This window comes from Mastomys coucha, unplaced genomic scaffold (genome assembly GCF_008632895.1).
Source record: "Mastomys coucha isolate ucsf_1 unplaced genomic scaffold, UCSF_Mcou_1 pScaffold16, whole genome shotgun sequence".
In the NCBI taxonomy this organism is placed as follows: domain Eukaryota; kingdom Metazoa; phylum Chordata; class Mammalia; order Rodentia; family Muridae; genus Mastomys; species Mastomys coucha.
Window position 1 is genome coordinate 32,202,501 of NW_022196898.1, and position 14,415 is coordinate 32,216,915.

The window sequence follows — 14,415 nt, forward strand, 5'->3', positions numbered from 1 at the left end:
CACACACACACACCATAGGACCCCAGGCATCCTGTATGTCTGGCCTATGCCGTATCATTCAGTTCATCTCCAGTGCTATACCACTTAAATTTCTTCTTGGCTTCAATTTTTTCCACATCATCTGTATTGTTAATCCAGACTTCAGATGAATACAAGAGCTGTTTCACATTCAGGAATTCTCAAAAGAAATGTTTCCCACCTCTAGCACTGAGCTTCAAGTCAGACAATTTTCTTTGCAGTCCACTGGAGATGAAGTAATTTATTTCCAGTTCACTGTTCAGCTGAAACTCTGTGAAATAATTTTATCAGACAAATGCTGGATAGGCTTTCAATCCCTGGCCTCTCCCTACCCATAGAAGACTGTGGTCTGGTCTTCTGCCCTCTGAACACCACAGAGCCATTAAAGGGAACACCCACTCAAGATCACTAGGATTTGGCAGATTATCTGAATCAAGACTCAATGCAGTATGCTGCTTAATGTCTCCAGGCATGATTTGATTTTTACCATCTCTTATTATTAATTTATTCTTTCAGAGACTGCATATTCACATTTTACAAAGCAGCTGCTTTTGGGAAGGGAGTCTGAGGACCAAGGCTGAAGCAGATAATCCCCACTGAGGTTCCTTTCTGTGGTTCTTGATGTTCTGTGGTTGTCTTCTTTCATGTGCATGATCGTGAACACGAGGAAGTATTACTTTGAAATTCAAAATTATAGCATATCATTTTTTTCTTATTAAAGTTCTAGATTTCCTCACATAGTGAGATGGAAAATACTGGCTGCATGATTTAAAACTTGATTTCTTAAAAAGATAAAAATAGCTGACTTAGAGGAGATCTTTAGAGTACATGTCGAAGTCACTGAATGCCAGTGTTTTTGAGTGTTTGGGGAGTACTATACACTTAGGACTCAAATCACCCACAGAAGGGAGGCAGCTGGTAGTAGCATAATTTCACATTGAGATCAAAACACCAAATAGAACTTGCAAGTTCTTTTAACTAAGTAGTTTACTTTTTTTGAGGGGATGTTTTCAAACTCTTTTATTAAAAAATTATCTCTCTACCTATCCATCTATAGTCTATCTATTCTTTATGTGTGAGTATGTGTACATGTGAGTGTGTTTGTGCATCTGTGTGTGTGAATATGTGCAAGTGTCCTATAGACACCAGAAGAGGAAGTTGAATTCTCTGGAGCTGGAGTTATGGTGGCCGGGAGCTATCTCTTACAACCCGAGAGTCATCTCTCCAGCCCATCAAATTATTTCTATCTCTGATGTTACATATTTGAAGTAAATTGTAGAATCTGACCAAATATCCTTTGTGAAGGTAATTAAAGCCAAAGTAACTCAGGATAATATATTTCTGGGCCATGAGCAGTTTCTTTAAAAAGTTGCCACACCCTTGCTATGCCTTAAAAATCCATATGAAAAATAGAGGGTTAATATATTAGATGGCAGTAATAACCCTTTCATTTCTGCACATATATAGGGTCCTTAACAATATGTGTGGGTACTTAGATATCCCATTTTGAGGTAAATTGAAAGTGCCTTTGCCTCTGCTTCATGTATAACTGATATCTGAGCTCTGCAGGACTCCACCAGTGTTCTGTCTTCCACGGATACCCAGATGCTCAGAGAGTATTATGGCCTGTCTCCTGTGAGATGGTTATGTGGAGCAGCCATCAGTACATCCTGTTGCAGTGGGAAACTTCAGATGGGCACAGTCCATCTGAGAAAGACGGTCAAGGAGACAACAAAGGGAGAAGTTAGATTTTATTTGTCACCAGTTCACACAGATACACTGGCATCAGTTATGCATTGTCTAACTTTGTTTTCTCTAAAGCACCAAAATAAAGCAGGCTTCTGTTTTATTATTCAAATAGCATCTGTCAGTTATCTTGTTGTTTATTTTTTTGGGAAGTAATTATAGCAGCACTGAGACACATGTGTGAGTCAACCTTTGGTTACAATTGCCACACGCACAAACACACACACACGAGTTTCTCTGTAAAGACTATAATTTTCTCTAGCCACTGAATCCTAAATAGACACAAAAGAACAGCAATAATGTAAGCATGGCTTTATTATGTATATTTAATCTTATTTTTAAATATTTCAAAAATAGTTTGTACCCATCGTCAGAATCTTTCTGTGAGGAGGAGGAAAATGATATGCTTTTAAAGATGTAAGAATATGGAACTCTAGTCTGTTAATAATAATGAATATCATTAAGTAAAATCTGTACAGGGCCATTGGTTCTATATTAGGCCCCACAGTCCAAGCCAAGATGGAGTCACACATGATGACTCTCTGAACAATCAAGAGAGAGCTCATGACCTGATCCATAAATCAGACAGTTTTAGCCAACATGATAAGGAATTCCTTTTTGCTTTAATTTTTACAAGAAAAGTAGCTTTGAAATGACCCATCACGTTTTCTGTTTCTACTTTCTTCTACTCCTTTCTCACTATGAAGTCAGCTTCTTCTGCTTGCCTCATTCAGAATACTCTAACCATGAAGCATGGCCCAATTCTAGAATCACAAAAGTCAGTCAAAGTCTTTAAATTAAATTTGTGCTAATCTTATCATTTGACAGTGCTGATTGACCATTTTCTACGAGTCTCTGAATTTTATCCATATTCTGCCCATATTGACCATTTTGCCTGAATGTATTGTGTGATGTACCAACTAGAAAGTAATCCACAGAAGAGAGGGGGCCTATATGAGATCATTCAAGCCATTCCTGTCAGCCAAGGCTCTATGACTCAGAAGACCATGCTCCACCAGGTGCTTACTCCCTGAGTTGGTACCCCAGGGCTGCTGTAACAAAGTACCACAGACCAAATGACCGTAAATAACAGAATGGTACTGACTCACAGTTCTGGGGGCCAAACATCTGAAAAGAAGGTGCTATGGGCTTGATGCCTGTGATGCCTGAGAACCAAGTGTTGTATTTCCTGGAGCGTTGTTGGTGGCTGCTAGCAATTGTTGACTCTTGGCAGCATGTTTCTAGCCCTGTCTTTATCCTTACCTGGTCCTCTTCTTGGTTCACTTCTTCTTCTTAGAAGAGCTCTAGTCATTATTGAAAGCCTTCAGTTTCATGCAAAGCCTCCATTACAAAAGCCTCCTTCAGGGGTTGCAAATAGATATGTGTTTTGGAAGCAGACCTTCCAACCTATTCTGCTGCCTTTATAGTAATCTAGTCTTCAGATAATATGGGATTCTTTGCTCCGTTGTTGCCAAAAATTGTGACTTCTTCATTTGATTCTCTCAGGCAACAGAACCAACACAGGTATACAAAGAGTTCTGGTCTGGCTCTAAGAAAGATCTTCCTTTCTGTTCAAGGGAGTAAATGAGTTCAGTTGGTTCTCTTGAACTTCAGAGTTTTTCATGTGGCCATATGAAAGAAGAGATGGAACTTCTGGTCTTTTAGCCTAGTCCACTGGCAGGGTATTGGGGGTTCCCCAGTGGGAGCTGTGGGCCCATACTCATGCCAACTGCTCATGTTAGTGTCTAGGTTTGTAAAGTTAGGGAGAATTTTTAAGTACTTGTAAAATATTAACTTTAATAAACACAGTGTAAACGCATAAAGTATGTAGGTGATAGAACCATCCACTAGAGTAAGAGAAATAGAAAATGCACACTTGTCTAAGACTGGGTTATATAAAATTGCCAGTTTATTGAGGAAGTGGGATATGCTGTTATGAGAAGGGCCATTATAGCCCTCTCCAAAATTCATCTTTGTAACTTGGTAGGCAAGTTTTGAGGACAGATGGGCTCCTGGCTCTTATGTCCTCTTTCCCATAGGGTTTTACAGAATGTTGGTGTCCCCTGATTGCCTCATCTTTCTCTGTCTGCATAAAGTTTTAAATTAACTACTCACCATAAATGATCGTATTTTCATGCTACATGGAATTATTCACCTAAGCCTGTAGTCCTTAACATGGAGAGAAGAGAGCTAATGTTGTAGAGTCCATGTATATCAGGCCTGTGATAAGCCATATGTTTGCATATGCTCTTTCATTGAGACTTACAGCTTATCTGCACACTATGTGGTGTCATTCTGCAGTTTGTTTATGGTTCATAAATAGATTCAGAAGGTTTAAGAGACTGCTCAAGGCCAACTGTGACTTGACAGAACAAGGATCTGAAGGCAGTTGTATCTGAGTCTAAGAATATGTCTCCATGGTCTTTTATTATTCCATAAACTCTAAAGAATGGATGTCTTGCCTTGCTTCTATGAATCAGCTCCCCATATGGAAAATGTGTAAGATGCCAGGTCTATGTGAGAGTCTGTTTCTGTTAAGATTTAATCAAAATCATTCATGAGTAGGCCTAGTGCTGAGAACATAAAATTAGCATATAGAATCAGAAATATAACATTCATAGCACTTGAAGGCAGGAATTAAAAAAAAAAAAGAAAACATCACAAAATTCATTCAGTTGCTGAGTGCAAGAGAAAGATGGATATTTTTAAAACCCAGAGAGTAAACTTGTGCTTTGGGTATACCACAGTGGTTAAGCTGGCCATGCAACTTTCACAGAAACAGCTCTCATCAGCCATCTTAAGCAAGTTCACAAGACTCGGACTCCTACAAATCTCAGGTCAGACAATTTCATCAAGAATCAAGGCACTCTGTATTAGTCAGGGTTTCTATTCCTGCACAAACATCATGACCATGAAGCAAGTTGGGGAGGAAAGGGTTTATTCAGCTTACACTTCCACATGGCTGTTGATCACCAGAGGAAGTCAGGGCTGGAACTCAAGCAGGTCAGGAAGCAGGAGATGATGCAGAGGCCATGGAGGGATGTTTCTTACTGGCTTGCTTCTCCTGGCTTGCTCAGCCTGCTCTCTTATAGAGCCCAAGACCTCCAGCCCAGGGATGGCACCACCCACAAGGGGCCCTACCCACTTGATCACTAATTGAGAAAATGCCCAACAGCTGGACCTCATGGAGGCACTTCCCCAACTGAAGCTCCCTTCTCTGTGATAACTCCAGCCTGTGTCAAGTTGACACACAAAACTACCCAGTACACACTCTGACTGTCTGGTTTGGGGACACAAACTTCAACGTGCTATGGTTAAATATTCCCTATGGTTAAATATCCTAAGCAGGAGGGATAGGTTTTGAAATACACAAGGTTAAGATTAGATACGAGAACTTCTTTAATGATTATCTAGGAGTTATGTGACAACTAGTTTTCTGTCACCGTTATAGTTATACCATAACTGTAATTTTGCTACTGTTGTGAATCTTAATGTAACATAGTATAAAGTAAATATTTTGGAGATAGAGGTTTGCCTAAGTAGTTGTGACCCATAGGTCGCTGGAAAGGTAAGAATGAGCTGGGCATAACATTGTTTTCTTTCTAATTTTGTATGCCACGTGACCAACCGCTTTATTCACTTTCTGTCCCCACTTCTCTGCCTCAATGGTACCTTGAATTATGTATTTTACTTCACAATGCAAAAGTAACTAAGACAGAATTCTCAGAAAAACAAAAAGAGGCAAAAGCCAAGTTCAAGTTTCTCTGCCATGTGAAGATGTAGTAAGAAGACAACTGACTGCACTTGCCGAGAAAGCACTTAGCACATTGTTGAAAAAATAGTCATTCATTCATTCATCCATTCATTCATTTGGGGACAATATCCATGTATCCCAGGCTGGTTTATAACACCCTAGGTGTTCTTCTGGTTCCATTTCTCTTGCTGTGATAAAATACCCCGACCAAAAGCAAGCTAGCAAGAGAATTGGTTTGGCCTACAGTTCTCGGTTACAGTCCACTTTTATGGAGCAATTGGGGCAGGAACTTGAGGCGGTTAGTCACTTCACATCCAATAACGGATAGAGATAAATGTATGTATGCTCAGTGCTCAGTCAACTGTCTCTACCCTTAATATTTCAGGGACCCACACCTGAGAATAGTGCTGTCCACTTTCCACTCTCCACATCAGTTACGACCATTCTTCAACAATATCCACCCATAGTTCAGCCTGGTCTAGCTTCTCTTCACTAATGCTCTCTTCCTTGGTGATTTGAAGTTGTATAGAGTTGACAGAGCTAACTACCACAGTAGTTGAGAATGACTTTGAACTTCTGATTCTTAGGATCCTGACACCTGGTCAGGCTGTGAGCACCCTATACATGTGTCAACTCCACATTAGAAAAGTGAAACCTCCACCCTGTTATTCTCATTATCTGCCATTGCTGATATAATAGTAAGAAAAGGGGCAACACAGATTCTTCTGATGAGGTGACATGCTCCTAAAATGCCTAATGGTTAAACTCTAGGAAATTATTGCTTGGAAGAATTTGGACCTCATTTAGAAGCGGGCTCAAATTCCTCTTGCAAAATAGATGTGTCAATTCAAATTCTCCAGGGAGGCAACCAGGGAAGAGATATATTACAAGGCATTAGTTCATGCAGTTATGGGGCTGGCATGTTCCAAGATTTGAGGTGTGTCAGCTCTTATGTTCTATCCAGGCCTTTGACTTATTGGAGAAAACCTACATTCCAGAGAAAAAGCTATTATATTCTGTCTTTGGTTTTGAATGTGCATCGTATCTCCCAACACTGTTTGATACATACTTAGAATGGCGTATGACCAAATTGGGAAACCAAAGACCCAGTCAAGTGCATAGATAAAATTAAACACGACCCTGTAAAGTCTCTAGACCAGGTACGACCATCAGCGCTCACTGCATCTTGTCAGTTGGTTGATTCTTTGTTTTCCTATCCAGGGATTATTTACTTAACATCAACTCTCAGCCATCTGGAAGCCACCACCCTTTTTCTGATGGTCTGTGCTCGAGATGGTGGCGGGCTCACAGCTGCCACTAATGCTGATGTCACCATCCACGTCATGCAGACCACGCTGGCTCCTGCGGAGTTTGAAAGGCCCAAGTACACCTTCTCAGTTTATGAAGACGTGCCAAAAGACACGCTCGTTGGAACAGTGAAGGCAAGAGAGTCCTTGAGTAAGTCCTGAGTTGTTAACACTGCTCCAAAGTCCATGACCGTATATTTTCCTGTTTTATCAGGTCGTACAACCTTAAGTATTTCCTTCAATCCATACGAAATAAATTAGAAAACACACCCCTTGGCCTGATTATTGTACTTCACTGTTGTTTCCACCTATCTTACAATTTTTGATAAGAAAATAATGGGTATTTTTTAAAGACTGCTTAATACAGTGCTTAATAATTATGGTGTATAAAGTGTATATATTTTTTATTTTTTAATAAAAATACATCTTACTACATTTCACAACTACTCTCCACACGTTTGCTTTATGTAGCTTTCCAGCTCACCTATCTACAACCCAGGTTTACTACATAGTGAGTTTCAGAGTGATTTAACTTAAATGTATTTTATTTAAACATTTCCTTTTTTCTACCAGTTTGAACAATTTAAGAGTTTATGGTGGTCTAAATAGTAAGTAAGCAGATATTCCCGCCTGGCTCCCTTGCCATGTGTAACGGTAATTCTTCAGGACAAATCTGGAGAGTGAACTCCCTTTGTAAGAGCTGGTCCTTCTTGTCCTTTCTCATCTTCCTCTTCCCACCTCTGTGGAGGGTACATACCTATCATTTAGAGGTGGATATCTTTAAAAAAATACCAACACAAATTTAACTTGGCTTCCTCAAAAAGATGTCTAAATTATTTTCGTAATGTGGTTCTCTTTTACCTAATGCAAGAAAGATGAAGAAAGTAATGACTTAACGTGCTCATTGTCCACTGGCCATCCCCTTTGGTCACTAAGAAGGGTGTAAGCCCCCATGTCTCACCAGTCTTTGTGCATGGGTGGAGACTCCACTGTGTTCTTCTCCTGGGTGGGACATACACTGCTTCCAGAAGACATTATTTTAGCCTGTGTTGTTTGTACACTCTCTCTTCAGATTCCTCAGAACCAATCACGTATCGGATCTCCTCTGGCGATCTGGAAGGAAAGTTCTCCATTCACAGATGGCTGGGCAGTATCCGCACCCTGAAGGCCCTGGACCATGAAGCACAGCCCATAGTTGTCCTCACGGTCCAGGCACAGCTCGGCAGCTCCCCAGCCTGCAGCAGCACAGAAGTGAACATAACGGTGATGGATGTCAACGATAACCGCCCTGAGTTTCCCACAGCCTCAGATGAGATTAGGATCTCCCAGACCACTCTGCCTGGTACAGCCTTGTACGTTGCACGTGCGCAGGATAGAGACAGCGGGCTGAATGGACTGGTCCGGTACAGCATCGCAAGCCCCCAACCAAGCAAATTCAGCATGGACCAAGGCCGTGGGGTGCTGTACCTCAGCGAGAGTCTGGGAGGCCAGGCAGACTTCAGGCTGACTCTCGTGGCTAAGGATCAAGGTGTTCCTCCTCAGGCATCCCAGTTGGTACTCACAGTAGTTATTGAGAGCCAAGAACGAATCCCAGCGGTGGCTTTTGAAAACTTGGTCTATCAAGTAGAAGTTAGTGAGTCTCTCCCACTGACAACTCAAATCCTTCAGGTACAGGCCTACCCACTGGATCCGTGGCGCCCAGCCTTGAAGATCATATACTCTCTGGATGTCAGTGTGGACTCTGCGGTGTTTGGGATCCACCCTCACACAGGGTGGATTTATCTACGACAACAGCTAGACTATGAATCTACACAGACATACAAGTTTAGAGTGTTTGCGCAAACCCCAGGGGACAGATCATTGCAGATTGCGAGCACTTCAGTGATAGTTCATGTCTTGGATGAGAATGACAACTCCCCAGCCTTCCTGCAGAACAGGGTGTTTTTGAACGTTGAGGAGAGCCCTGTCCCCCTAGGGGTAATAGGCAAAATGACAGCCATTGATGCTGACGCTGGGAAGAACGGGCAGCTCTCATATTTCCTTTTGACCGATGGGAAGTTCTTCAAGATGAATCCTAACACAGGTAGCTTTTTGCAGCTTTCATCCATATTTTTAAAAATCTTAATGGAAAAAGAAATACAAACCTCAAACCTTTAGGTATAGCTTTAGCACGAGTGAATTTTAAACCTAGGTTTTGGCAAACAGTATTTTATGATAGTGTTGTGATTTTTAAAACGAGGTTAACATTGAGAAGAGTCTCGCCTATTCTGATTCTGTTACCTCCCCCATCACACTCTGCCAGAGCAGGTCCAGGCTACACCATGTTTCAGTCAAAGATGGGCTGCAGGCAGGACAGTGGTACCCTGTCATTCTAATGGCATTGACAATTGCCATGCCCCCTCTGCCCTGTCTTTACTGTCTCTGTTTAGATAGTTTAGAGGCATGGCTACGTCCTCTATGTTACAGTTGCCTTCTCTGTTCAATATGGTGACCGGCTGCCCAAGTTCATAGCCGAAGAACAGAGGTGTGTCACAGAGGTTTAGCCAGATAGGTGTGTGCAAGTATATACTCTATGATGTTCACAGTGATGAAACTGGTTAGTGATATGTTCTCAGAATGTATGCTGACTGGTAAATAACTTGTGATTGTTTGCCCTCTTAGACTGCTCTAGTGGCACGGTCAGGCTTGTACATCTTAAGTCCTGTGTGAAGGCGTGTTTGGGGTGCCTCTCTTGGGAGTCTTCACTCATGTCTGGTATATACTCTTTGGTTAACCATCTCTCCACCGCAATCCTAAAACCTGCTTTTTTTTGTGCTCATGGCCTTTTTATAAATCCAGCACCTCATGTCTGGGAACTCTGATGTTCTTTGCTTATGGAAAAGGCATGACTGGTTTGCTTGCACCTACTGTTTCTTTTCCTCTATATATGTATCAAAAAGTCAAAATATATTTTGTGAAACACAAACGCCATCAAGGTCAAACGAGAAAGCAAATTTATTATGATCACAAAACCACCAGAAACATTTATATCTCATTTTGGTAAAGAACAGGAGGGATCCTTCAATGTGATGTAGTTAGACTTTGACACCTTAAATTAAAACCTAAATATAAAATGTGCCTAGTATAAAATGCAACGGCATACATTTACGTTGCCAGCAGATAGATAGATAGCTGGGACACAGACTGATAGTTGAAGTAAGAGGGAGGCAGAGATGAGAAAAAGCCACCTTCCAGGTGATCGTCATGAAGTAAAGCTTCCATTTGCCAATTTAGGTATGGTGCTTTCAGAGTCACAGACTGGAACTTTAAAAATGCCGCAGTGTGTCTGATTTATTAAAGCCACAGTCATGATAAACACTATTTAAATATGGTTTATGTAGAAAACGTGACAGTGAACACCGAATTTGAGCTCACGGATGCAGCGACTCTCAGCGAACATGAACTTTCTCTTTTACTTTAGCCTTCTGTTTCTAGGCAGGTGTGAGAAAAAGCTTAGTAATAGGAACATTCGGTGGCAATGGCCTCATGAACTGGCAAGGAAGCCAGTACTAGGCTGAGCAGGAAGAAAAGCCATGGGTGGCCTCTGCAGGCCCTTGGCAGTGGGGACAGGCAGTTAGAAGTTTATCCTGACTTTCCATGCTGAAGTGTGAGGAGATTTTAAAAGGTAGCACATTTTTAAGCAAGAATTACAAAATGCGTTTTGAAAAGTACTGACAGGGAAGTCATTTGGGAATTCACTGCCTCTTGCTGTACACATGTTTTGTGAGTTAAAAGCAACATTGTCACATGTAAAGGACATGACACTGCTCAGGAAATATGTTTTTCAAGTTATTCTAAAGTAATGATATCAAAGGCAAAAAAATCTTCAGATACAAAACACTGTAAAATATTCATTCGTGTTTGCTTCGGAGAGCAACCAAGGCGTTAGCTGTGGGAGACTGGCAGGTGGAAACTTGGAAACCAAATCCAGAACTTAGGATGCCGCAGGCTATTTGCTTTCTGTGTTCTATGGAGCAGCAAAAGCAACCATTATAAATCTTCCAAATCATAGGCTTCATTTGGGGGGGGGGTGGCAGACAAATGATTAATGGTGGGTAATTTGAAATAGAAAGAATTTTTCAAGTGATAATTTCCAGAGCAACCTCAGTGATTGTTTTATTTTGAGGCAGAGTCTCATTATTTAGCCCAGAATGGTTTCAAAGTCATGATCCAAACCTCCTTTGTCCTCCTGCTGCTGGGGTTATAGGCACACACCACCAGAGCTGGCAGCAAATTTTTTCAACAGTCACACAGAGCAGAATTGCTTTGTAAGTGAATGGTCTTCAGGGTCAAAGCTTTTGATTTGATTTCTCTTCCCATGGATTACTTTGGATGCAGTTGCTCACCCTCATGCCAGTATTTTAATACAGTGCGGGGTGTGATTTTCTGTCTTCCCAGGTGAGCTGATCAATTGGTTGGCATTGGATCGTGAGCACCAGGGGCACCATCACATGACTGTCCTAGTGACAGACCACGGCTCCCCTCCACGGAATGCCAGCATGCTGGTTTATGTCACAGTTACTGACATCAATGACAACAGGCCTTATTTCCCTCAGTGTCTCCCGGGAAAGGAATTTCACATCAAGGTTTGTCAAGTCCATTTGCAGGGAGTGTGTAATGCCTTTAGAGTCATTTGTTTTGAGCGCCACCTTATGGTAAAAGATGTGAATTCACCAAGCCAGCCATGGTTATGTCATTGCATATAATTCCAATTCAGAATTGTGCCTCCACTTCGATTAGAGGAAATAGAGTCCTGCGCATTGAATATAGACATGATGTCACCCCAGCGTCAGTCACGCTGGCTCATGGGAGGGCTGCTGCTGCTTTGCCTGCACCTCTGAGCAGAGCTTCTTATGTGCAGCTGATGCGCAGTCACTTGGAAGTTGTATTGTGTGTAGTCCTGTGGGGTTTGGATGCACACGCCAAACTTGTAATCATACACATGACTTCATCATTTCCTTTCCACATTTCATATGTTTATTATTTCTATAATAAATTACAATGCTGGTTCATGTACTTCGTAAGTGAATATATATTAAATAGGTGAATCATATGTATAAAAGGCTTAGCAACTACAGATCTCCAAACAATTGAATTGGATGTTTAGACTCTGATGGAATATGTGTGGTGAACAACCCAGAATGGTGTTGAGGAAGTTGGGATTTAAACCAATCTTCCAAATCCAGAGTTGAAGAAAAATTCTGGCAAAGGCAACAGTGTTAGAGTGATTTTTATTATATCATTATAATTCCCTGTGGTTTATAGGATGTTTGAGCCCCGCCCATGAATTTTATTATCACTCTTGGAAAATTCCTACTTACTGTGAGATATATTTTCCCAAAAAAAGAGGTAGATAGTTTTGGAACTGTAGCAAGTATCCTAAACAATAACTTGAGAAACTTTTGAGAGAATGATAAATTCTTTAAGAATTTCAAAATATAGAGAACTATTTAGTCTGGACTATTCATTGTAACTAATTTATTTGCACATTTGGTTCAAATGGTCCAGTTCAAATGCTTCAAATTGAATAAAAAAAATTAATGGATAGAGTGGCTTCCTTTTGTGAACGTTTACCCATGTACCTTTCAGATGGTGGACATTTGAGTGGTGTGCAGATTTGAGAATTGTGAGTAGGTGGTTGGCATAATGTGTTCTTTCATTTAAAGGCTCACCAATGCATCTTTTAAGGCTTTATTGACTCATCTGTAAGCTATTTGTCTCTATGACAGGCTTTGGAAGGCCAGCCAGTCAATATGCTGGTTACAACTGTCTTTGCAAAGGATCTTGATGAAGGACTCAGTGCAGAACTTACATACTCCATCTCTTCAGGTAAAAGCCAATATTTATAAAGGATTACGGGCTTTAAAAATTCCCTCTGTCACTTATCCCCTCTGTCTCCTTTGAGGAAGATACCTTCTCTTTGATCACTCAGAACGCCCTGGACTACTTACAATATAATGCCAAGTTGTGAACAAAATCCCATTGCTGTCTGTGATAACCACTTCATATTTAAGACCACAAAATAGAATGTCGAAAGCTTTGTGGAAACCAGTAGCTGTTTCCCCATGCCCTATCAATAGAAACAATCCATCTTAAACGCATGACTTGTGAGACCCTCAAGCACAGGCCAACTTTTACTGAAGAGAAAGTGGAAGTTAATAAAGGAGAAGTGGTAATTAACATGTGATGTGCTTGCTGGAGTGCCCATGAATATCTATGAAGATTACCCCTAGGATGAAAATAAGTCGTGCCTCGCTCCATCATACCACAAACCATACCTCTCATACAGAGCACTCTATGGAGACTTTAGTGGAACAGCCTTACTTTCAAGCTTTCTCTTAAAATGCTTAGTCTTTCTCTTTGTCCTGGTCCTTTTCCTTACTTGACATTGTGTTTGAGACCATTTTAAAAGGCATTTTGTGCTTTATCTTGTTTGACACAAACATGGGAAAGCCAGAGACAACCTTGTCTTTGCCTGAGGCAGATTTGATTCTCTTCGTGGGAAACCCCAGAGGTCTAAGAGCAGATGCTGAAATTAAACTGTCTGTAAACTTCCAGGGACCACTGTCATCACGTGGTACTTACTAGCATTTCAGAGATGACGCTGTTTCAAAGGTCTTGGTCACTGTGCTGAAGTCACGGAATTAAGCTCAGACACGGGGTGGATTTGCTGCCGAGCTAAAATGCGTGGGTTTCAAGGCCATTGCTTGCTCAGACTTTTTTCTGAACAGTGGGTAGTGAGTGATCGACCCTTGCACTGTTGTCCAGTTTTTCTGAAGGAGATCTCTTTAACTCCATCCATCAAGGCCTAGCCTTGCAGATGCATGTAGGGAAAATTCTAGCAGAACATGCTTCAGACCTTTATGGAAAAAAAAAACAACTGTAAGCTTTAATAAAAGACATGGAAGGTAAATGAAGTAAAAGGCTGTTTGTGTACTATTCATATTAGGAAAGCCCAGTAGCCAAAAAAAAAAAAAAAAAAAAAAGAGGTATTTAAATGTCTATTTATTGGCTTAGTGTATTTTCAGTTGAAATATCAGCCAGTATTTGGTGAAATATGACAGGCTTGCTCTAAAGTCATAATAGAAGAGCTAAAAAAAATTTTATCAAGACAGTGACAAAGGGACAAATGGAAGATGTGCCACTGTAAGACTTCAATTCATAAAGTTTTTAAAATGAAGACACCAGAGTACTGACGCACTAATAGACCAGTTGACAAGATAATTCATCTAAGTAGATTGGATATAGGCTGGAGAGATGGTTCAGCGGTTAAGAGCACTGACTACGATTCTAGAGGTCCTGAGTTCAATTCCCAGCAACCACATGGTGGCTCACAGCCATCCATAATGGGATCTGACGCCCTCTTCTGGTGACTCTGAAGACTTGATACAGAATATGCAGGAAGCAAATGGACCATCAGTGCATGACAAAGACCTACGTTGTTACACAGATTAAAAACTAAAATTACACATCTACTTTGCACTATATAAAATATGTCATATTTAAATGTCAAAAATCTTAATTCTTAACAGAAGAAAATGTAAGGGGTTG

At 40.9% G+C, this 14,415-nt stretch overlaps 1 protein-coding gene across 2 annotated transcripts in view; it reads left to right on the forward strand.

Annotated features, from left to right (window-relative positions):
• The window catches only part of Dchs2 (dachsous cadherin-related 2), a 204,533-nt gene that overhangs the window by 124,503 nt on the left and 65,615 nt on the right, over positions 1 to 14,415 (forward strand). For both annotated transcript variants that reach the window (XM_031374196.1, XM_031374197.1), the window contains exons 4-7: positions 6,740 to 6,976; positions 7,898 to 8,908; positions 11,263 to 11,450; positions 12,594 to 12,693. In XM_031374196.1, coding sequence (XP_031230056.1) covers positions 6,740 to 6,976; positions 7,898 to 8,908; positions 11,263 to 11,450; positions 12,594 to 12,693 — 1,536 coding nt within the window. The remainder of the gene's footprint in view (positions 1 to 6,739; positions 6,977 to 7,897; positions 8,909 to 11,262; positions 11,451 to 12,593; positions 12,694 to 14,415) is intronic.